The 22474-nt window shown below is 35.6% G+C and overlaps 2 protein-coding genes across 2 annotated transcripts; one reads left to right on the top strand and one right to left on the bottom strand.

Moving 5' to 3' along the window:
* Positions 1 to 1362: 1362 nt before the first annotated feature.
* On the top strand, positions 1363 to 10573 carry LOC148312243 (leukocyte receptor cluster member 8). The gene is made up of 5 exons (XM_088277593.1): positions 1363 to 2747; positions 3235 to 3781; positions 6019 to 6220; positions 7257 to 7464; positions 9015 to 10573. Exons 1-5 carry the CDS (start codon positions 1699 to 1701, stop codon positions 9175 to 9177), a joined length of 2169 nt encoding a protein of 722 aa, XP_088133719.1. The 5' UTR covers positions 1363 to 1698; the 3' UTR covers positions 9178 to 10573.
* A 582-nt stretch (positions 10574 to 11155) lies between these two features.
* Positions 11156 to 16872, bottom strand: LOC148312242 (cAMP-dependent protein kinase type I regulatory subunit-like). Its single transcript, XM_088277591.1, has 4 exons — positions 16654 to 16872; positions 15726 to 15848; positions 14768 to 14945; positions 11156 to 14079 (listed from the first exon to the last, which is right to left on the bottom strand). Exons 1-4 carry the CDS (start codon positions 16853 to 16855, stop codon positions 13995 to 13997), a joined length of 588 nt encoding a protein of 195 aa, XP_088133717.1. The 5' UTR covers positions 16856 to 16872; the 3' UTR covers positions 11156 to 13994.
* Between the last annotated feature and the right edge of the window lie 5602 nt (positions 16873 to 22474).

Raw genomic sequence — 22474 nt, 5'->3', positions numbered from 1 at the left:
CGGCATGAAAGTAAATAACACGAAGACCAAAGTAATGTCACTTGAGACGAACACCAAATGCAACCCGTGCTCATCGATGGAACACCGATCAAATACGTACAGGAATTTAATTATCTTGGCAGTTTCATCAGTGAAAAGAGTAACATCGATACTAAGTTCAATAATTGCGTATCGGCTGTAACTATACCTTACTACAAACTACGGAAGAGGGTTTTTTGTAACCATAATCTGGCCATAAAGGTTGTAATCTACAGGGCTGTCTTAATGTCATAATGTTGTATGGTGCTGAGACCTGGACCGTACATGCAAGACATCGAAAGCAGCTCGATAAATTGCAGTAAAGGCATCTCAGGTCAATAATGGGCATTCGTTGTATGACTACACATATAACCAGAAGGTTCTTCAGGGAGCGGGTTGTTGTCCTATCTCGGTGTCTATAGCGAAAAGCGGGTTCACACTGAGCACTTAAATATTCCATTCCTTTATCCGAGATTAAGAAATTTATTTAAAAATGATCAAGTTAACACTGCGAGAATTCATCCTTTAGGATTGGGGTTAAATAAGAAAATAAATTATCAATCAATTTATAAGTTTTTGGAAAGTAAGGTTTTAATGAAAAATAAAATATGAAGAATTTAGGTACCTTTTCTAATTTCACCTGCATAAACATTTTTATATGTTTCATTTAAGTACCTAAACACATTTTCAATATGTAGGTATATACAGATTCTTTAACCTCTAAGCTGCTCGATTTCGAGTGTCAAACTTTCCGCCCCGTGCTGGATTATTTTACATTACAATATTTTTGACAAAAAAGCATATTTTGCCTATTTTTTGTAGTGAAACTTTCGGATATCCATCATAGATGTTCACAGTACACAATGCACTTTACTTATTATATTTTTATGGTGTATTTACACAAAAATATTAACATTTACGGACTCGCGGCCTAAAGTATGGCGGCTGTATAAAAGACGCGGCTGTCGTATCTGCGGAGCACGAGCCGACCGGAAGTAATCACGATAAAGTTGACACTAAATTAAAATATTTTTGATATATTATGACAATAAATCAAAGAGAACTAATTTATATATGCCTCGAACCAAATTTAAGTGCAAAAAATTATCCATAGGTGTTGATATAAGTACGTTAAGTTGAAAAACGACTATGCATGCGATCCGCAGTCAACGGTACTTCTATAAAAAACGACAATAGATGCGATCCGCAGCTTACGGGTTAAAACAAAATAAAATAAGTAGGTACGGAAAGGAAGGAATGATTTTTTTATGTAACTGCCTAATGTACGTGCCAATTTCTAGCAACACTATTCGAAATTGCGGACAAAATAAAATATCCGTCGCCATCTTGTTCAAGTTTTCAGTGTCTTGTGGTCAAATTTCTCGACGTTGGCGCTCAAAGCTTCGGGAAATTGGCGTTTCGTCATAAAGAGATTAGTTCTTCTGTCAAATTAAATTTATTATATAATATTTGCAATGGATCGTAGAATTGTAGTTATCAGATAGTTGTAAAAAGCAAGGAATATCTGGTAAGACTATTTTAAGTTTATTGCGTTCTGTGCCTTTGAAATAGCTGTTCTCGATTCTTATTCGCATTGGGGTCAGCCGTATGTGAAATGTGTATAGGTAGTGTAAGTTAGGTACGTTATTTTAATTATTTGGACCGATTAGAAAATCTACGATGGGTGACAAAGGGGTGAACGCTCAGGTCAATTTGCAAAACAACGTCATGCAGCAGCAGCAAAACGGATGGATGTATAACAACATGTATCAGTACGGTTACGGCGTATACCCGCAGTACTATAACAATTACTATAATCAGATGGGAAATTTTAATCAACAACAAAATCAGGGGAATCAGATTTTCAACGGTAACGGGAATAACACCCCGAACAAAGATAACAAAAGCGGCTCGCTGCTCGGCGACTTTCCTCCCCTGCCTCCGGGACCCTCGCCGCAGGGCAACCAGTCTTTCTTCAACCCGCAGGCGCCGATACGGTTCAACATCAACCCCAATGCCAAAAGAGGTCCGCCCTTCCAGCCGAACAACCCCCTCGCTGGGAACAACAGCGGCGGAGCGAAAAAGAAGCGTAAAAGGAACAGGAATAATCAGAATAATAACTCCTTCGGGTCGATGAATCTTCTAGAATCGTCGGATCTACCGCCTCTGCCCTCCGAGGCTCCCCCCCTGCCCCCCTGTCCGCCGCCGCCGGCGCCCCCTCCGCCGCCCCTCGAGGTGCCCCTCCCGCCGCCCCCGCCCGTCCTGGCACCGCCCGCCCCCGCCCCCTCCCCCGCCCCCCTCCTCCCGACCCCGGCGGCCGCTCCCTCCGCCAAGCTCAGCGGGTTCGACAACCCATCGGGCGCTTGGCCGGAGAGCCTCAACAAGTACATCATGCGGTGCTACGAGAAGTGCAAGACGGACTTCGACCGCGACCAGATAGAGGTCTGTCTGAAGGGGCGGATCACCGTGGCGGCCAGTCGGGACGAGCTGTGGATCAAGAACTGGGACGAGGAGCCCATCCCGAGCGTGTACAGCGAGAGGAACAACCTGACACTGGCCCCGCGGCCGGCGCCCGCGGGCCTGCAGGCGCGCCTGGAGGGGGCGCGCCCGCCTCCCGGGGCCCTGCAGGCCCGCCTCAAGGGCCAGCCCGGCCGGGGACCGCCTCACCGCTTCGCCCCCCGGCCTTCCTCCCCCGACAGATCTCGAAGTCCGCACCGCCGGCGTCGCAGGTATGTTCCTATTTCTACTGACTTATCTTACATTGACTCTATGCCAAATATCCAAGGACACGTGCCGGTGTAACTTGTCTCGCGCATTTTATGAAAAAAAAATGTTTTAGTCAAACTTACGACGGAATGAATCTAAAAAGACTGTTTCGTTTGATTTTGTAAATTGATATTTCTGAACTCTTAATCTTCTATGCATTATGATACGTAACTATGTGTGTAAAACCCAGGCTTATCCAAATGAGACAGGATTATCATATATTGCATTAATTCATCTAAAAATACAAACACAATTGTTCACCCCTCTCTGCAGCAACAATTTGTTGGAATGGAACAAACTAGGCTAGTGCTTTGGTAGTTTGGTACTATTATTTTCTTAGTTGGAAAAAAAATATTAAGCTTTCTATTTATTAGATAACCATAAATTTGCTCCTAGTATTCTTGGGTACACAACATTTATTAAAAGCTGATCTTGTTTTTTTTTTTACAGCCACAGTTCATCAAGTGCCAGTGATGAGAATTTCAAACCTCTAAATAAAAATTATAAAAATAAAAGCCGGGGAAAACTATCGGATAGACTAGGTCCGGACAATAATAGTAAGAAAAACAGGAATGCCAAAATGGGAAAGGGCCAAAAAAAGAAGCCTAATGTCATATTCTCTCCGGAATTCACGGCAACTGATCGACTGCAGCAGCGCGCCGCCCGGTTCAACAACGGCTCCGTCGCCCCCGTCCCGAGTATAGCCAGCTCCCCCCACCCCAACTCCAAGCCCAAGAAATTCCTCGACGTGTCATTCCAGAACCTGATTGTGGAAGACGCAGCGGGGGATTTTGACTGGACGGAGTTTCACATTGTAGGGACCTGCGCCGATTTGGAGAAGTCCTTCCTGAGGCTGACAAAGGCGCCCGCCGCGTGCGAGGTGCGCCCCGTTGTCGTGCTCCAGAAGTCACTCCAAAACGTGAAGGACCGCTGGGTGGCCAAGCAGGACTACCGATACGCCTGCGATCAACTCAAGTCCATCAGACAGGATCTTACCGTGAGTTTCCTATTAACACTTCATTCTGCCAGTAATTCCAGCTGTCATACCACTGCGACTACTATGTTTCACTCGCAATGGATTGGCATTCACATTTTTATATACATATTTATCTTTAATCTAAAATCTGGCGGTGTCAAAAGTCTGCGCAATCGGAGGGCATGTATGACTAGATGTATGGATGTGAAGGAGGCTAGGAGTGTATGTCAGGACAGAAGAGTGTGGCGTTCCATCCTCTCTGCCTACCCCTGTGGGGAAACGGCGTGATGGTAGTAGTAGTAGTAGTAGTAGTATAGGGTCCGCCATCTAAAGTTTTTTTTTTCAACTAGTGCTTATTTCGTGAATGGTAACACTTAGCTCATGTCTGATTTGACAGATAATTAGTTTTATCCTTCCGCTGAGCGAATATGGTTGTGTATACGCTTGAACAACGCTGGGAAATATTGCGACATTCGACTTACAGAAGATGCCGATTTTGCCAAAAAAAATCATCTTTTCGGATGAAGCTCATTTTGATCTTGGCGGGTATGTAAACAAGCAAAATTGTCGTATTTGGGGCACAGAAAACCCGCACGCATACATTGAAAAGCCGGTACACCCAAAACGAGTCACTGTTTGGTGCGGATTTTGGTCCAGAGGCATAATTGGGCCATTTTTCTTTGAAAATGAGCAAGGAGTGGCCGTTAGTCAATGGCGATCGTTATCGGGCCATGTTGAACGGATTTTTGTTCACAAAAATTGAAGAGGAGGATATTGGCAACATTTGGTTTCAACAGGACGGCGCTACGTGCCACACAGCCGAAGCTACACTCGATGTTTTGCGCCCCATTTTCAAAAAAAAAAAGTTATTTGGCGGACCCTTTATATATCTTTACTTTGTGACACTTTATAAAATACTACTTTGTTTATTGGTACTTTTCTCCAACCGGTTTCGAAAAGAACCTCGTAATCATCAGGTTTTATTATACAATGTGTCACAAAGTATCTGCGAAAAAATTCATGAAAGGAGACAAATAAGTTTTTTTTTTAAAAAGATAACCAAAATTAAACAACATCCCACAGGAAGCGATGTGACAAATGCTCTCATTGGTAACCATCAGTTAATCAGAATATGTGATCATGCAACTAAATAATGGTTAATCCATTCAATTAGCAGTCACTTTCAAATTAAACAACATCCCACAGGAAGCGATGTGACAAATGCTCTCATTGGTAACCATCAGTTAATCAGAATATGTGATCATGCAACTAAATAATGGTTAATCCATTCAATTAGCAGTCACTTTCAAATTAAACAACATCCCACAGGAAGCGATGTGACAAATGCTCTCATTGGTAACCATCAGTTAATCAGAATATGTGATCATGCAACTAAATAATGGTTAATCCATTCAATTAGCAGTCACTTTCAAATTAAACAACATCCCACAGGAAGCGATGTGACAAATGCTCTCATTGGTAACCATCAGTTAATCAGAATATGTGATCATGCAACTAAATAAAGGTTAATCCATTCAATTAGCAGTCACTTTCAAATTTACTCTAAAGAAGCATTCTCTTTTCTGTTGAAATGGATGACTTATTGTATTACAAAGAATATTATTATTACAGAGAATTCTTACTCTTGTATCGCATTTTTTCACTTGATCATGCTGCAATCTGTACACAGCTGTTTTCAAGGAATCACAAACATTTTTTGTGTTATTTATTGTTTCTGCATTCAGTTTGTGGTATGACATGGTTAAATTATAAATAAAACACTTGTTTTTTTACCACTCGAGTATTATATTTTGTTACGACTAGTTTCGAAAGCTAGAGATGCTATATAACATGATTTTATAAAATGGCTATTTTACTGCCATCTGTGGTTGTATTTAAACACTGAAACTACATTTCTCATTATTTTTCTGTATTGCCTACGATATTTTACTTAAAATAAAGTTTTTGTGACATCATCGTGATGATGCTGTCAAAGAAAACTCATGAAATAAAATAAAACATCGATAGTTGTGATATAAAACATGTGTACTGATGTCATTTTTTTAATATTTTGCTAGTACACCCACGATATGTTTATAGTATTGACTGTGATAAAAAATTGTGAAATTTAAAAATAAAAACAATTCACTTCCCAGATACAGTTTTATCCGCAGACTCTTAATCCCGGACAGGTTAATTGTGTATATTTTTGGTTTTATGTTATACTAATAGTGTTGATTTGTAATTTGTTTGACCAGGTTCAAGGTGTACGTGATGATTTCACTATTCAAGTGTATGAAACCCATGCCCGTATTGCCCTGGAGAAGGGTGACCACGAGGAGTTCAACCAGTGCCAGACGCAGCTCAAGATGCTGTACACTGAACTGCCCGGAGTCGGTAAAGGGATGGAGTTCACGGCGTATAGGATACTTTATTACATTTTCACCAAGAACACATTAGGTAACTACCATACAGTCTATCATCATTTGAATATAAAAAACCTTACTCTTATTTATAGATTTGGCATTTAATTTGTAGAACTCAATTTTAATTTATGTATTAAATGTTAAATCAAACACTGATTTTTTGAGTCTACTAAGTTCAATGTCAGTCTAATGTATTGAACATTTGTTGTGCCAAAACAACAAACAAAATGCCATAACTAGGCGAAACAATCGTCACAAAATTCATTTATGTGTTTTTTTTAACAATAAAATACAACTTGGTAGACTCAAAAAATCATTGTTTGATTTAACATTTAATACATAAACCTAACTCTGTCTTACATATACATATTGAATTATCTGCCTTTTGGTAATCATTCTCAATTTTTTTGTTGATCCATTTTACTAGGTGTCTTCAAAAATGTAACAAACTAATAAATATCAAAAATATTAATAGCCTGGCCTATTTACTGTTGTTAGTATGTATGGCTATGAATAAGGTCCGGTAATTTATAAATCCACCATGATTGTTTCAAAACATCTTTTATCATATTAATTTTGTGGGTTATATATTTTATTATACGTCAAATAGAATTCTAAATTTGGTTACGAATTTCATTGCATCTGTTATACTTTTTGCAATCCAAATTGTCACCTTATACTAATTTTCCCATAAAAAAATAATGTAATTTTTAAAAACTCTAGACCATCGGAATATGAACTTTTCTATCAGTACATGTATCACGATGGAAATGCTGAATTTGGAATGGAAAGTCTGAATTAAAAAAAAGATATTTTAAATAATAAACCAATTAAAGAAATAAAAAAATGTACTCATGTTAATGTCTCCGAAATCTCAGTTTGCAAAGTACATAGATGACTACCTGTTCGTAACCCAAGACTTTGTTTACAATGTGAAAATCTGACTGAGATTTCAAAAAAATATTTATGAATTGTTTGTAATTAGAGGCGTTCCTCTCCCGAGATTCCGTATTAAAAATTAAGAACCAGTTTTATAAGAAAATAGACCCTAAATATCATTTTGTTTTCAGATTTAACCACAATTATTAAGACCTTATCAATGGAAGAGAAAAAGGATAGTTGCATCAGCCACGCTCTGCAGATGAGAAGTGCATGGGCCACTGGAAACTTTCACAGGTTCTTCCACTTGTACCAGACCGCCCCACTCATGGCTGGTTTCTTGGTGGACTGGTTCATCGAACGAGAGAGAAAGGCGTACCTCAAGTGCATCATCAAATCGTATGTTATATTATGGATAAGTTTTTATTTTTTGACTATTTCATAAGCTTTTCAAATTAGCGTAATCAAATAAAAACGATGTTTGATTCGAAGTTGATTCAAGATTATCCCATCATGTGATATGACTACCATGAGCTGTTTTGCCATACAGTACCGAAAGCGTGGTTGGTAATGGCAAATGCTAGGCATTTGGCAAAGGAATAGAAAGAGATATTGACATTAATTTTTGCATTCTACCATTACAATGAATTAATATCAATATCATCACGATATAAATACAGTAAACTCCCCTACAACGTTGACATAGGTACCCCTATATCTTAGGGAATTTTATAAGGGGTTAATGTTTCAAATTGTATTTTTACATTTTAAGTAGCGGAAATGACTTAATGAGTTATTTAAAATTGAAATACAATTTAATAACATTAACTTCTCTATAACGTCCCCTCCGATAACGCAGTAGCTATCTCAGCGTTGGGAGGGGTTTACTGTACTTTGTAGAGCCCTTTGCGTTCCTCTAGTGAATATCTAGTATAAGCTCTTGCTAGGGTTTAGGTTCTGTACGGCAGTATTCCTTGCTTAGTTCCACTTATTTTATGTATCCCCATTTTCATTTCATGCCAATATAACTGCTTTGTAGGAAGCCATATATATTTTACTACCTTGTGCTGAGATCATGAGAGAAGTGATGTTTACCTAATTTTTTCATTGCCGATACGTTTCATCTGATGCATATAATCCTTGACAAAACAGATGCATAGTTGTTTTGTTTTTTCATGTGTCACTAAATTTTGGTTAATTTGCCAGAATTTTATTTTTATTTTTAATGTATGTGAATTAAAATTTACTATGCTAATATTTTCAGAAGTTTTGATACTATTTACTAAGATATTCTGCTCATATTTTACATTACCAATATCTATTTTTTGTATGGTCTTTCATGCAGATCTTCTCTGTGCTTATAGGTAAAGGGAGATGAGTCATAATTTTTTGTTGTATATATTTGTAAAGTTGCTGCTAAAATTGATAATCTTAATAATAATGTATATATGCATATAATCAATTAACAGATTAATTGATTATATGCATATATACAGTAAATTTGTATTGTATATTATACTGACGAATAATTCATTAAACAATAATATTTTAGAAGGAACTTTATATAAAAATACTTTTTTCCCATCTCCATTTATCACACAGAGATTCTTATTTTGTGGTTCACTTTCCTCCCGTAAATACAACATGTATGGTTACTTCCCTTGATGATTTTTAAACAATTTTTAGTCATAATATGCGTGTCAATATTTGCCACATTAAAGTATTTAAAATTCCTGCACCTTTTAATGTTTTCAATTATTTTTAATACTAATAAAAACAAATGTTCACCATGCGATAACCATAGTGGACACGGGCAAGTTTGATATTTATCAACACAACATTACTTGATAATCAGTCAATCACTTAGAAATGTATCGGAGGAAATGATGAATCATCTATCTAACTGTGAATGAAACTTGTGAACTTATAATGTTATTCTTAATGTTTAGCTACCGCCAGAATGTACCTGTAGAGTTCCTGAAGTCAGAGATGGCTTTCGAGAGTACGGAGCTGACGTTAGAGTTCCTGGGACAGTTTGGTCTGACCTTCGCAGGCCACACCCGGGAACAGTTAGATTGCAAGACCAGTATGGCCGTACTCCCCAACATATGATCGACCTAATCTCGGCGCGCTCAGATATCCACCCTTAGTCAGCTTAGTTTCGTTTCCATCTTTTGTCTACAATATAAAGTGACTACGGACATCAAAAACTATTAAAACGGATGCCAGTGAAAAGACAGTGAATACAAACAAACTAAGTGAACTATTTAAATTACGCGTATGGGGCTGTTATACAGTCCCGTATATAAATATATGTATATAAGTATAAATTTAGGAATCGAGATACAAATATGAGATAGTATTTGTTATTTATTGATATTTTAACAATATTACCAATGTACGTTTTACATGGATATATATTTTAAATGAATAATCAGATGAGAAGATTTTTTGTTACAAGATGAAAACATCGATGTGTAATGACTGGTGATGCTGTAGAGCGATATATGTATATATTCTGATTGAATAAGTGGAAATATTTATACAGAAGTTGTGAAAATGAAAAGAAAAAAAGAATACCATGACTGATTTATATATTTTAAATGAATAATGCAGATGAAAAAAAAACAATGTGTACCTACTGATGATGCTGTGCAGATATGTGTATATTCGTATCGAATAAGTGGAAATAATTATAAAGAAATTCTGAAAAGAAATAAAATACTCATGACTGCATCCCTCATTTTGTGAAACGTGAAACACTCGAATGCGACAAGAAGAGCAAATATGCCAATATAATCTAAATCATCAAAATACATTGTTCCAAGAAGTAAAATCTAAAGAAAACTGAGGATAAGCAACTAATAAAATAAATAACAAAATTTCAAGAGGATTTGAACCCAGCGATTAGACCAGACTGAACATATTACACATTATATTATCAACTGGAGAAACAGAAGGATGTACTGGAGAGCTGGAAAACCGAAATTCACCCCAATTTTGATTCAAGTGGCTCGAAACGTCAGTTAAGAATACCTCGCAAAAGTTCTCAATTCGTAAAGATAGGCTGTATTGGCGACTCGGCGATGTTAGATAATTGATTTTCTGTCTTCCCTTTGCTAATTATGCAAAGAATATTCTGTTAGGTTTGGTTGTCGGTAGGTGTATGCTGTCCAGTTTGTTCCCTGAAGCTGCGAGTTCTGTCCGGAAGCTACGAGCACCGAGTGTTCTCATCGGCTGCAGCGGGTGACTCCTAAAGAGATCTCATCATCTGATCCTCATTGTTTCCACCTCCTAGACCCATCCTCTCCCGAGCATTTCCTTAATGACACAACTTATTTTCCCATTATTCAGCTCTACGTTTTTAAATTATTCCTTTGATGTTGTTCTTTTCGACTCTTCTAGGTTGTTTTTACTTTTTATTGTTATTTATTGCTTTCATTTTAGATTTTAGTCTAAGATGAAAGCAAATCTTTCAATTCTTCCACAAATAAAGTTTTTAATAAAACATTCTTTTATTTATTTTCTTCCTTTAAAAATTTTATACAATGGTATTGAATAATAATTCAAACAATATTATGTAAGTATATATTTAAAAACACAAAAAAATAAGATACCGGCTTTGAACCAGGGCCACAAGCTTTTTTTAATAAGTACATACATAGTGCTTTAACCTTTTCGTTCTCTAATACATAATTTTTTTAATGAAATATTTCAAAAGTAAAGATTTTATGCTTGTGTATAATTGTTTTTCGTAAAGGATATAAAATTATGAATCTGAACAATAATATTTGTAACCAGAGGTACAAGAAGTTATTTATTCTCTTGTAAATCGGATTCAAACAGATTAAATTTAATTCCCCTGGTTAAGATTATCACATAGAAAACCAGAAACTATTACTATTGTCAAAGTTAACTTTTCCATGTCTTAACCTCTTCATATGCTCACTCTTGCTTGAGCTACATTTAATCCTGTGGCAGAGCGCTGGCACGAAAGCGCCTGTTATGTATTGCATAACACCATCCATAGAAAAGCCGTATTAACAGAAGGGAGAAGGGATGAGTAGGATCTGCATAAGTAAAATTTGTGTTTTTTCGGGTAAAGAAAACCAGTTTTATTAATATACATTTAATGGAAATAATATGTATTAAATTAAAGAAATCTGCAATAGAAAGGTACATCCACGGCTTATTTTGTTTGAAAACTGATGCTTGTGCGGATGTTTTGTATACAAATTGATCTATTCTTACCAAGATGACAAATATACGAATTGTCTAATAAATATTGAAGCCCTTTGAGCATAAAACACAGAAAATATATATTTTACAACAAACAAAAAACTAAGATAAATGCAATTAAAAAAATTATCTTAAAAACAAGTACTTTTTTCAAAACCAAATTCTATGCAGGTTGCCACTGAAAATAATTAAATAACCTCTACAACTTAATATTACGATAAACACACAATTTTCTAAGTATCAGGGAAAAAAGGATTTATGAATCATAAGATGAATGGCAGTATTTCTTGTTTGTTTAGTTACCCGAATATGGTTGGAAAAATTACATTGTGATAAGGATTTATCAATCTTTTTCAAAGATATATTTTTTAAATTTCCTGTGTTCAGATGTTTCATCATTTATGTGTGTCATTTTGATGAATTTACTTCTTTCTAGTAGCTTATAATTCCATATATTAAATTGATTCTTATTTAGCTGCTAGAATATGAAATTAAGATAAATAAATGACTTATGACAAGCATGATTGGCAATAACTTTCATCTGAATTAGCTACATATTAGGCAAATTATTTTTAAATAATCGGGTGAAAATGATACAATCCGATAATATAGGTAAATCAAAAAACTGATAAATGTAAAAATATAAATGTTGCATGGGAAATTTCTCCACATTACTTCCATCTATCATATCAAACTTCAGGCATTCGATTTTGAATTATATACCTTGTGTAGATAAGTGAACTATTGGTAAATTTAACTATATTCTTATTCGAGAATGAGCTAATTTTGTTTCAACTTCTTGACAGAACGGATCGAAGACCTAGTCCAAGGTGCTTGTCAGAAGTAAATTTTATGAACACTACTTTATCTACAAAGGTAAAACGTTTAGGGGTATAGGAAAATGATAGAATATTTGTAAACTGGTCATAATTGATGCAAATAGCAAAAAAAAAATTAAGGACGCAAATAGCAACAACAAAAAGACCGTCTGTCTTTTTTAAATGAATATTTAATAATCCAGAAGATGAAAGAAACAATCAAGTGTATCATATAATCGATAATAATAAGTATCTTTTAATACAAAAAGGAAAATAGAAGTCTGGGCAATTTAAGACCACTATATATATGTTACAATATTTAGGGAAAGCTATTTACTTCACAAAGTTCTCAACAGAGGATAGTTTTATCTGAGATACATAGCGAATGTAAGCAATATAGATATTTAACGATAGTCATGAATGGTAAATGAACGCTTTTACAACAAAATTTTTAATTGCGGTCATTTGAGAATGTCTATCTTCTGTCCAAACACCGACCAGAATCCTTTCCAAGTATCTTAAAAATCTCCGGCTACATTTTTGATCTGGTAAGGTAGAAATATGGACATCTAAGTGGTAAGAAACTGATGGAAAATATTGAGACCATGTTGTGTTTTTGCAAAAGGTTCAGAAACAATGTTTGTTGTTTAAAAAAATATTATTTGCCTTATAAGCCTTGGAAAAGTGATCTTATAATATGCATCTTAAATAAGGACCAAGTATCTAAGTACATTTTGTTGATACCTATAAATTTAAGATTGTTTATTTCAATGCATCAAGCATGATTCACAAAAAAATATATAATAAAGCAAATTATCATTATATCTAACAAGATTTTAAATATGAATATATTACAATGTTAAATTCAAGGAAAAAAGTAGATGGAAAACCGATTCTGATTATTTTGTTTATTGATTGCTATGTGCAAACAAAACTAATACAACACAGAATTTTTTAATTCTTTGGCACAATAATTGTCAATACAAATAAAATAAAGTGAAAAACTATAGGAAACATTATATAATCATGTATTTCTGTTTAATATGTACAAAGTTAACAGTCACTACCAAAATATTAAAATTGCAATTCAACAATAATCTGTCAGTAAAAATATATATTTGGAAATATGCAGTCCAGCTGCAAATATACCTCCAGTTTCATAGGAAAGGCAAACTATGGAATACTCTATGACCAAATATTCAAGAATTCAATGGATTTAGTTATTGAATGTGAAATCAGAATCTGCTCGCCATGTACTCTTAAATTATGAGAAAGCTAACAGAATAATAAAATATTTATGTAGGTAATTTACAAATTCATTGATGATTGTTATGAAAATATGGATGACACCCAACCAGCGAGTGTTTAAATCAGTTCATTAATAAATTACAAAGTCTTATTCTAATTCAAAACCCTCGGGTGACCGCATTCTGAATTACCCTTATTTAATATATTACGTTTACATGTAAATTTATTAAGCATGCACTTCTTAACAGAATTCCTATAATCCGTCAGCTCGATATCGTTCTTCAAAATAAACACCGCTTCATCCGAGGGAATCGGATGAAAAATACTTTTTATATTTTGTCACCTATTTATATTATGAAAGCTCTTGGACATTAATCAATAATGTCTCTAGTACACAAATACTCTCTAAAAATAATTTAATACTTGTATTTTTTCATGAAAGGTTAACAAGGCTAATAAAAATTGTGGATTTTTTTCAAATTTAAATTGTATAAAATTTGCTCGAGGTGAAACCTGTTAAATACAAGAGATGAAACAAGAGTAGGCACGGAGCGAGAGCTGCCTTCTGCCACCACTTCGAGGAAACATTTCTATTTAAAACAACATTTTGTGATTCCAACTTAGTTATACGGAAAGTGACACAAAACTGTTGTACTGAGTAATGTTCCGCTTCAGAATATCTGCGCACGGACCCAACACTCGCTCGAACCTGTAACACAAAATATGTACATTTAATACTTCCATAATATTTTGGAGTATAAACTTGTTGATTCGAAATTGAAGGGTCTTAAATTTATTTTTATACAAAATGATGTGCGGCGAAGTTTCAAAAGTATATTGAAGTTTTTACTGAGAAAATAATAAAAGCCATGAAGAAATTTAACATAATGACACCCCTTCAACGATATTCGATCCTAGGACCCCTTGTGCATGCCAACTCTTTAGTTGCCTGCATGCTAGGAGAAAATGCACCAGCAAACTGCCTCTATACTGCCTATATATATACTATATATATACTGCCTCTTGGACATATTCACAGGTTTTTATTTATTTTATTATTTGTATTTATTGACAGAACAACTCTGCCCCATATGTGTCGGCTTGTGGTCCCGTGGTTAGTGTCGCAGACTCTGGAGTCACAGTTTCTCGGTTCGAACCCACTCTACTACAATTTGATACCTATTTCTAATAATGAGCCGCTTAGGCTCACAGAAATAGCATGAAATTGAAGTATTTTTGTAAATAATAAAAACACAAATATTTCTAAAAAAATATGTCCATAGATAAGGTTAGATATTTGAATTTGCCACAGCCACTGTATTTGCTCCCGGTATGAACACAAGAGGTAGCTATGGAGGAGTATAATATATCACATGCAAATAAGTAAGTTGTGTTACCGAGCCCGATCTAGCTTGACACATTTGAGAGGGCCGACGGCTCGCACGGTGGCGGCGCGTGGCCGGTCCAGGAGCAGGGCAATCTCCCCGAAGTAGTCAGAGGCTCCCAGCCGCCCCACCTCCATCTCCTCCTGCGGGCCGGAGCCCTCGGCGCGCTGTTGGAGCACCAGGGCACAACCTGACGATGAAAAAGAAATTACTCTCCATGGAAATTAACACACCTTCCATCATTAAACTGAATAATGGTTTCCGCAAGAAAAGCTGATTTTATTATGGGATATATCCAGGGGCGTACATTCCATATAGGCAGAAAAGCAGTGCATAACCTAACTTACCCGCGTGGCATATAAAAACGCAATCAGTACCTACCCTACCTTACTAAATAGTACCTAGCTTACCTTACTACCTACCTTTACTGCCTACCCTAGTAAGTAGTACTTAGCTTACCTTACTACCCTACCTCTACTGCCTATCCTAATTTATTATCTGTGCAACCCACTGGATACATCTATATCCATTCCATCTGAAAACTCGGAAGGGTGTAAACAAATACAGCATCTCTCTACTTCCTATTTTTTGGGTATTCAATATGTAAACTGCGTTTTAAGAATGGCCATGTTTGATAATAATATAGTTAAAAGAGTTTTTCAAATTGAGAGTTTTAACCCATTAGCTAAATCATAAACTAAATATTTTATAAAGGGTCATGACAAAATACATTTATACTGTTAATAATAAAGGAAAATAATTCAGAGACTGGCCCATAATACACAATACAGTGATATCTTGTATGGATTTTTAAAATGTTTAGAGCACATAAGGCTCGATGCTTTCTGGCAAAGATGTTTGTAATATCAAAAGTTAACAAAATGCTGACTTAAGTATATGATTTTTTTTTCCATATATTTCAAATAAAAATTTTCATGTTGTTTGTAACACTGTGAAATAAACCTCTCACCTTCCAGAATGATGTAAAAGTCATCACCGGGTTCACCTTGGCGGACAATGGTTTCACCGTCTTCAAATGAAACTGGTTCCAAAGCATCAGCCACAGTTAAGCGCTCCCATTTCTCCAGACTCTCTATAAAAATAAAAATAAGTATTTAAGAGAAAAAAAAAAAGTAAATTTTCTTAAACGTAAAACTCTCCCCCTACACTATGTTATCTATTAAATGTTTGGCGAACTCTACAAAAATATTTCTTATATATAATTCATGTTCTCTAATTCTTGTTATTTTAAGAAAACGTGTTATTTACCAATTGAAATTGAAATAAAAAATGGATAAGTTTTACCACAAAGTAACTGAATCAATTATTATTAATAAAGACGGAACCGTAAAAAGGCTCGTTCCCAGAGCCTTGAAAATAGCACCAAGACCCCATCAGATTGTGGTCTACTACGCATGTGGAAAAAGAAAGGACCACCATATATTTGTATTTAGAATCTTGCATGAAGTCCAGCATTTAATTGTCCGTCAGGATAAACATTTTAATATGTTACCCTGGAGTAATATTTGAATTGCAGGATTGATCCCTTGTGTCTGCGTAATACGGGTCGATGAAAAAGCTAACCAGCACCCTTCAGTCTATTAATCTCCGATAAAACATTTAATGGATTCTTTGAAGAGAAGAAACTATGAAGAAACGCAAGGTTGTCTGCCGTGACTAACCCAGAATGGAGACCCTGGAGAGGAACTTGCCGTACATCCTCTTCTTGAGAATGGTGGAATAATATTTAAATTGCAGGATTGATCACTTTATGTCTAATAACCAACACCCAACATGTGATATAAGTTTAATAACCAACACCCTTCTCTAATACAAATTAGGTTGGATAGGTTAGGTTAGGTTAGGTTAGGTCGGTATGCTGAGGTGCCGTGACTCACCCAGAATGGAGACCCTGGAGAGGAACTCGTCGTACATCTTCCTCTTGCGGATGGTGGAGCCCATGAGGATGCGGCGGTAGGAGTCGCGGTCCAGCCCCCACAGCTTGGTGTGGGCGCGCGCGCGCACGGTGGCGGCGCGGGGCGTCCCGTAGATGAGCGCGAGCTCCCCGAAGCTACCGCCGTCTCCGATGGTGGTCACCATCTCGCCATTCACAAACACCTTGAAAAATCAAAACATTCATTTACACAAGTGTAACATTCACAAAGTCTACTCATGATTGATAACCAATTTACTCAAATTCTTGATATGATCCAATTTCGAAACATTGTACTCGAAGCACTAGAATTTCACTAGAGACATCTATTGGTGAGATGAAATCATTATTCAAATAACGTTTAATAGAGTCCTGATATAAATTAGTCTGGATCAAACAATTTCTTGAAAGCCAAATCTGTTTGCAATTCTACTACACCTTAATTGTAATTTTAGACCTTTATCAAATTACGGGTAGATTATAAGGTGTTTTTGTTTGTCGTCAATGAGGAAATTGGTGCCATTGAATATTTCTTTATATTCATACATTCAAACCCTCATGGACACCCGATGGTGCATAGGGCACCGCATCATATAAACTCGGTGTTATCTTGATCGTAAAAACATGAAGGAAAGGTCATCAGCCAGTCAGCTTGAGGTACCAGTCCAGGGTAATATTGAATAAATATTAAGTGAAAAAATCACTTATATTTATTTAACCCCCCCCGCCTGAGAATCGAACCCGGACCCCAGTACGGTAGCCGAGCGTGGTGACCATCATACTACGGAGGCGGACAAATAGACTCGTTAAAACTTGTTTATATGTACTCGAAAATAAACAATATTAAACAGTAAGTCGATATTTAGTTCATTATTGAGTATCATAAAGTGACATATTAATACCGCTACGATTGTTCCAAGTTGAACACAAAGATTTCACACGAGACACTCAAGTCAAACTAGTATAAAGTTTAAGTCAATATGAAAAGAGAAGAAGATAATAATATATTCTCAGAGTTTAATTTTTATTTTTTTAAATTGAAACACTTGTGTTTTTATTATTTAAAAAAAAAAACAATTTCATACTATTTCTGTGAGAATAACCAGTGTATTATCAAAAATAGGTATCAAATTGTGGTAGAGTGGATTCGAAACCTGAAAACCTGTCTCGAGAGTCCGCGACACTAACCACGGGACCACAACCCGACACTGCATATGACACCGGTATTTGCATGTTGAATTGTGATTAAATACGAATATTCGACATTCGCAAAGTTATTCCGGATTTTCTACAGCGGCGCATGTCTCGATAGCGATAATTGCGATTCATACCGCGCGTCTGCGATCTACTGCTCTCAACAAAATTTCATTACTACGCGATGACATAATTGACGCAATGAGAGATACATAGAATTATTGAAGCGTAAATGCAATAAGGACTATGATAAACCTATTACAGCGCGTGGTTGCGACCGTGTTCGTCGAACCAGAAATATCGGGACAAATTTGCGTTTGGGATTTTATCATACCCGATTATTTTCCGCTTGGGTTATCTCAGAGGTCGGGAAACTTATTTGCCTAAGAGACAAATATGCATATTACAACGATTAAAAAAATTCTTGAAAGCCAAATCTGTTTGCAATTCTACTACACCTCAATTGTTATTTTAGACCTTTATCAAATTACGGGTACACTAAATAAAAATTGATTTCACACTTAACCCTTCATTCCATGATTTTTTTTTCATTTAAATAATAATAAAAAATCTATAATATCTTACTCTAAACATTAGATGAAAAACAAATAAAAAAGAATGAAAAACATTTTACAAAAAAAATCAAGAAAATATTTATGTAGCAAATTTGCAACAACATGCAATGATTATTCTTATGAGATATTGATATATGTTTTAACATGGAACAAACTTTTGGCTATGTAACAAATTTGATACACGATACAGCTAAGGGTTAAAACAGTTCCCGGTTTAGACCGAGTGTGACTCGGGCAAGGAGTTTGCGATGTAATGACGAACCCGAGTGCTGCTCGGGAAAATCGTATTCCGACTTCTTGCCTGAGCCAAATATATTTATGTTTTTGTTTTTATTGACTAACCCGAGCGGTGTTCGGGTAGTCTTATTTCGACATATTGATGACGATTTCTTGTACCGGCAAATTTTTTCGCCAAAATTCGACTGTAAGTGATTAATAATAAGGAATTTATTCATTGATAAAAAAATCTTTTGAAAGTAATGGATCCATAAGAACACTACTTATTGCGAATAATGTCCTTGCATCTCATTTGGAAAATTACTCAAGTCAGGTTTGTATGTCGTTATTTTTAGCACGCTTCTCATCAATAAGACGATTTCTTCATTTGTTTTTAATAAGGTTCACGTTTCAAAAATATTGTTCACACGAATACGGTTATCCGATAAATTCTCGTATATTTGTGGGATATTCAAAAAGGATTGATTATACACTTTGATTAATCTCCCAGGGAATGCTCGCTCTCCAGTTTTCCTCGGAAAGCGAAAATCGACCGAGGGTGGAAGGTATTATTTGGGGTTTGAGTTCAACCTCTAAAGCCATTTCCCAATATCCCATTGTGGGAGAGGATCAATGGATCATCCCGCAGACGTACAGCGCACAGTACACAGTACACACACAGTACACCCACCACAAAACCCTTGTATATAATAATTGTTTCAGACCGAATACGATACGGAGCTATTTGGTATATCACTCACTCCTTTCAAGAACGTCATAAGTCAAAAATCGTCAATTTTCAGTTGTGCATGTTTTCAGAATGCGTAATGTAATATATCCCAGCAAAGTGGCATATTTTAAACTTAATATTTACCCGCTACAGGGCAAAAAGTGTTGTTTTTGCATTATAAACAAAAGGTATTGTTTAATTATATTTTGAATTATAATAAATATTTTTCAAATGGAGAAAAAACCTTCAGGTTTTACCTAAAAATATCTGTCGCACACTAAAAAGTTCAATAAGTGGCTTGATATTTATTTTTAATACATTGTATTATACTTTAAAACTTTAAAAACGTTCTCCTGAAAAATCAAATTATTTGATTCATGACGTTCTTGAAAGGAGTGAGCGATATGTACTACATAAATAATACGAAACGTTATTCGTATGATGTGAACACGAAACAATTTCACGACTATTACGTCTGCCTCAAAATATTTAATACATTTGATGTTTTTTGCCCGCGTCCATAGTGTAATGGTTAGCGCATTTGGCTACCATGCTGGAGGTCCAAGGTTCGATTACCAGGGGGGATCAAAATAAATAAATGTATCTCGAATGATTTGTGCACATAATTTGTGACACATTTTATAAACTTCTATAAAATAAAACTTTGTTTTTAAAAACTTGTATTGTTGGTACTTTTTTCTCCAACCAGTTTCGATAAGCCACTTGACATCTTCAGGGATCTATGTACATATTCATCCCTGAAGATGACAAGATGAATAAAAATCATCAAATTCAAATATGTCTATTCTAAAAAAACGTTCGCGGACGCACGTGTGGCTCTTCAAAATGAACTCTCAAGAACATATTTTATTAAATATTGCCGACCATCACAATTGTGACGGTCGGTAAGGCAGATCGCGCAAATCTACCACCAGACGTCGCATGCGTCGCACTGGGAAAAACAAGAGACGTCAGATGAAAAAAATATGGTGTTTGGTGAAAGTGTCATATTATATGTGAATTATAAAAATTATTATAGAATAAATTTTTATTGACGTTTCTTTAACTACAAAGCAACACATTGATTATTTTATTATTTCATACCCACTTAATAACAAAGAAAAATATTACCACGTTATGTATGTATTTTATACATATAAATTCAAGTTATCTGGTATTATGTCTGCAAACGTATAAAAAAATAGGGTTTGTTATTCCAACGCCTCCGATATATGATTATCGTGACGATAATTTCATACTCCTTCTACGTTAGAGAATGAATGTTTACAGTACAAAGAGACTAACATAATAAAGAAATAGTCATATCGGGTGGCGAAACTTGATATCTATCACCGAACGCGAAAAATTACTTTATTAAGAACGAAGGAAAAATTTGTTTTCTACGGGTAAAATGTAAATTTAGACGTTCTTTTTTCGCACCAATTACGGGCCTATCATTTTTCGACAGTAAATAGGGATTATTATCCATGTTGTCAGAGGACTTCAAAGGTTACGTGCGCAAGAATTATTTTACATTTACGAAAGGTCGATTTATCAAAGATGACATTATCAAAATTATTTCTATTTTAATTTTAATAAGAACAACCGTATTTTTATAATATCGTATTTTTAATACTTTAATTATATATTTGGGAAGTATGTTTTTTAGGGATGGAAAGACTGATAAAGATACTGAAAGGGGGGTGAATGCTGGGAATACAGTGAATGGTGCGCTGAAATCAGTTACAGCGTGTAAAAGCTAAACAGGCAGTACAAACTAGTGAACTGAGAGTCCTGGTACTTACCCTAATGTTTGGAAGTGAGGCATGGAGTGGGCAAAAGAAGAACGAAAGCAGACTGAATGCAGTCGAAATGCGATCTCTTAAGACGAATGTGCGGCAGAACGATATATATGATGGAGATGCTCGAATGGTGAAGTAAGGAAAGAATACAAGGCTGAGATATATAATCGATAAAATTAAGAAAGGTGTGTGGAGATGATTTGGACATGTGGAACGAATGAGTGAGGAGAGAACGTTAAAACAAATTCACGAGGCGAATGTAGTTGGAAATAGGATCAAAAGAAGACCGAGGAAAACGTTGTCGGGTCAGGAGTCGGAATGATCGGCGGGTATGTAGGAGGAGATTCATGAACGTGGAAGAGGCTAAGAATTTTCGCAAAGACAGAGAGGTGTAGCGTTCTATTCCCTCTGCCTACCTCTGTGAGGAGGCAACGTGACGGTTAGTTGGTTAGTATTTTTTTATAACATTAATTAAAAAGTCAAGGAAACAAAGTTCTTGATAAAGAAGGCGGTAGAAAAACAGTCAAAGGACACATTAATAACTCGTTAAGGGCACTGAGTTAATTAGAAAGGCAATTAATTTTCCCAAAAGGGCCATTGTGATCAATCTTGGCGACTTTTTTCCAATTTCCTCTTAAATTATTGAAAAAGTTTTTTTCGTGCCCGTGAAAAAGGGGGAAAAGAGGAGAATTTATCCAGATTTTGTTACCATGATTTCATATTTCGAAACCATTTACATTTTCATCCAACAACAAAAATCTGAGGCGGATATATTGCGATCTCGATATTAGGAGAGATGAAAAAAATTCAATAAACTCAAGAATCCCATCAAATTTTGGAGGAAATTGCGAATTACTCGGGTAGACTGAACAGGTAGGTTTCATTTTTTGTACAGCGGAAAAATATACGAACAAATATTTTCTTACAAAATTTTGAGTGTGTCCAAATACTTATACTACCAAAATACAACAAATCTGGACTATCTCCAATTACAGGAGTTATTTTCATAATTTTTTTGAACTTATATGTACAGCGCAATGATATTAATGAAATATGTATGTAGGAGTTCCAAAAATTTTATAAGCGTGGTTGTCAATCAAGGGTAGAATGGTTAATGTTGCACGTGTGTAAAGTGATCACTTAACCAGCCTATGACATGTCACAGGCCCTGTAAATATCCAGACTTCCATATTCTTCTTCATCTGTGTTGAGATGTCAAAAAAATGTAAAAAATACTGGAATATTTAACCCCAATATTTTCTACCGGCG

This window comes from Brachycentrus maculatus, unplaced genomic scaffold (genome assembly GCF_059751285.1).
Source record: "Brachycentrus maculatus isolate JH-2025_06_01 unplaced genomic scaffold, ASM5975128v1 h1tg000047l, whole genome shotgun sequence".
NCBI lineage: Eukaryota > Metazoa > Arthropoda > Insecta > Trichoptera > Brachycentridae > Brachycentrus > Brachycentrus maculatus.
The sequence above is the reverse complement of the archived record's forward strand: the minus strand, read 5'-3'. Positions and strand labels throughout refer to the sequence as shown.

What these genes read in the sequence shown, in the direction of transcription:
- LOC148312243 (XM_088277593.1), top strand. Translation starts at nt 1,699, where the DNA reads ATGGGTGACAAAGGGGTGAACGCTCAGGTCAATTTGCAAAACAACGTC. An exon ending in CCATCAGACAGGATCTTACC is followed by an intron (nt 3,782 to 6,018) that starts GTGAGTTTCCTA and finishes TTGTTTGACCAG; the next exon opens with GTTCAAGGTGTACGTGATGA. An exon ending in CTCAAGTGCATCATCAAATC is followed by an intron (nt 7,465 to 9,014) that starts GTATGTTATATT and finishes CTTAATGTTTAG; the next exon opens with CTACCGCCAGAATGTACCTG.
- LOC148312242 (XM_088277591.1), bottom strand. Translation starts at nt 16,855, where the DNA reads ATGGTGACCACCATCGGAGACGGCGGTAGCTTCGGGGAGCTCGCGCTC. An exon ending in CTCCAGGGTCTCCATTCTGG is followed by an intron (nt 15,849 to 16,653) that starts GTGAGTCACGGC and finishes TTATTTTTATAG; the next exon opens with AGAGTCTGGAGAAATGGGAG. An exon ending in GTCAAGCTAGATCGGGCTCG is followed by an intron (nt 14,080 to 14,767) that starts GTAACACAACTT and finishes TTTGTGTTACAG; the next exon opens with GTTCGAGCGAGTGTTGGGTC.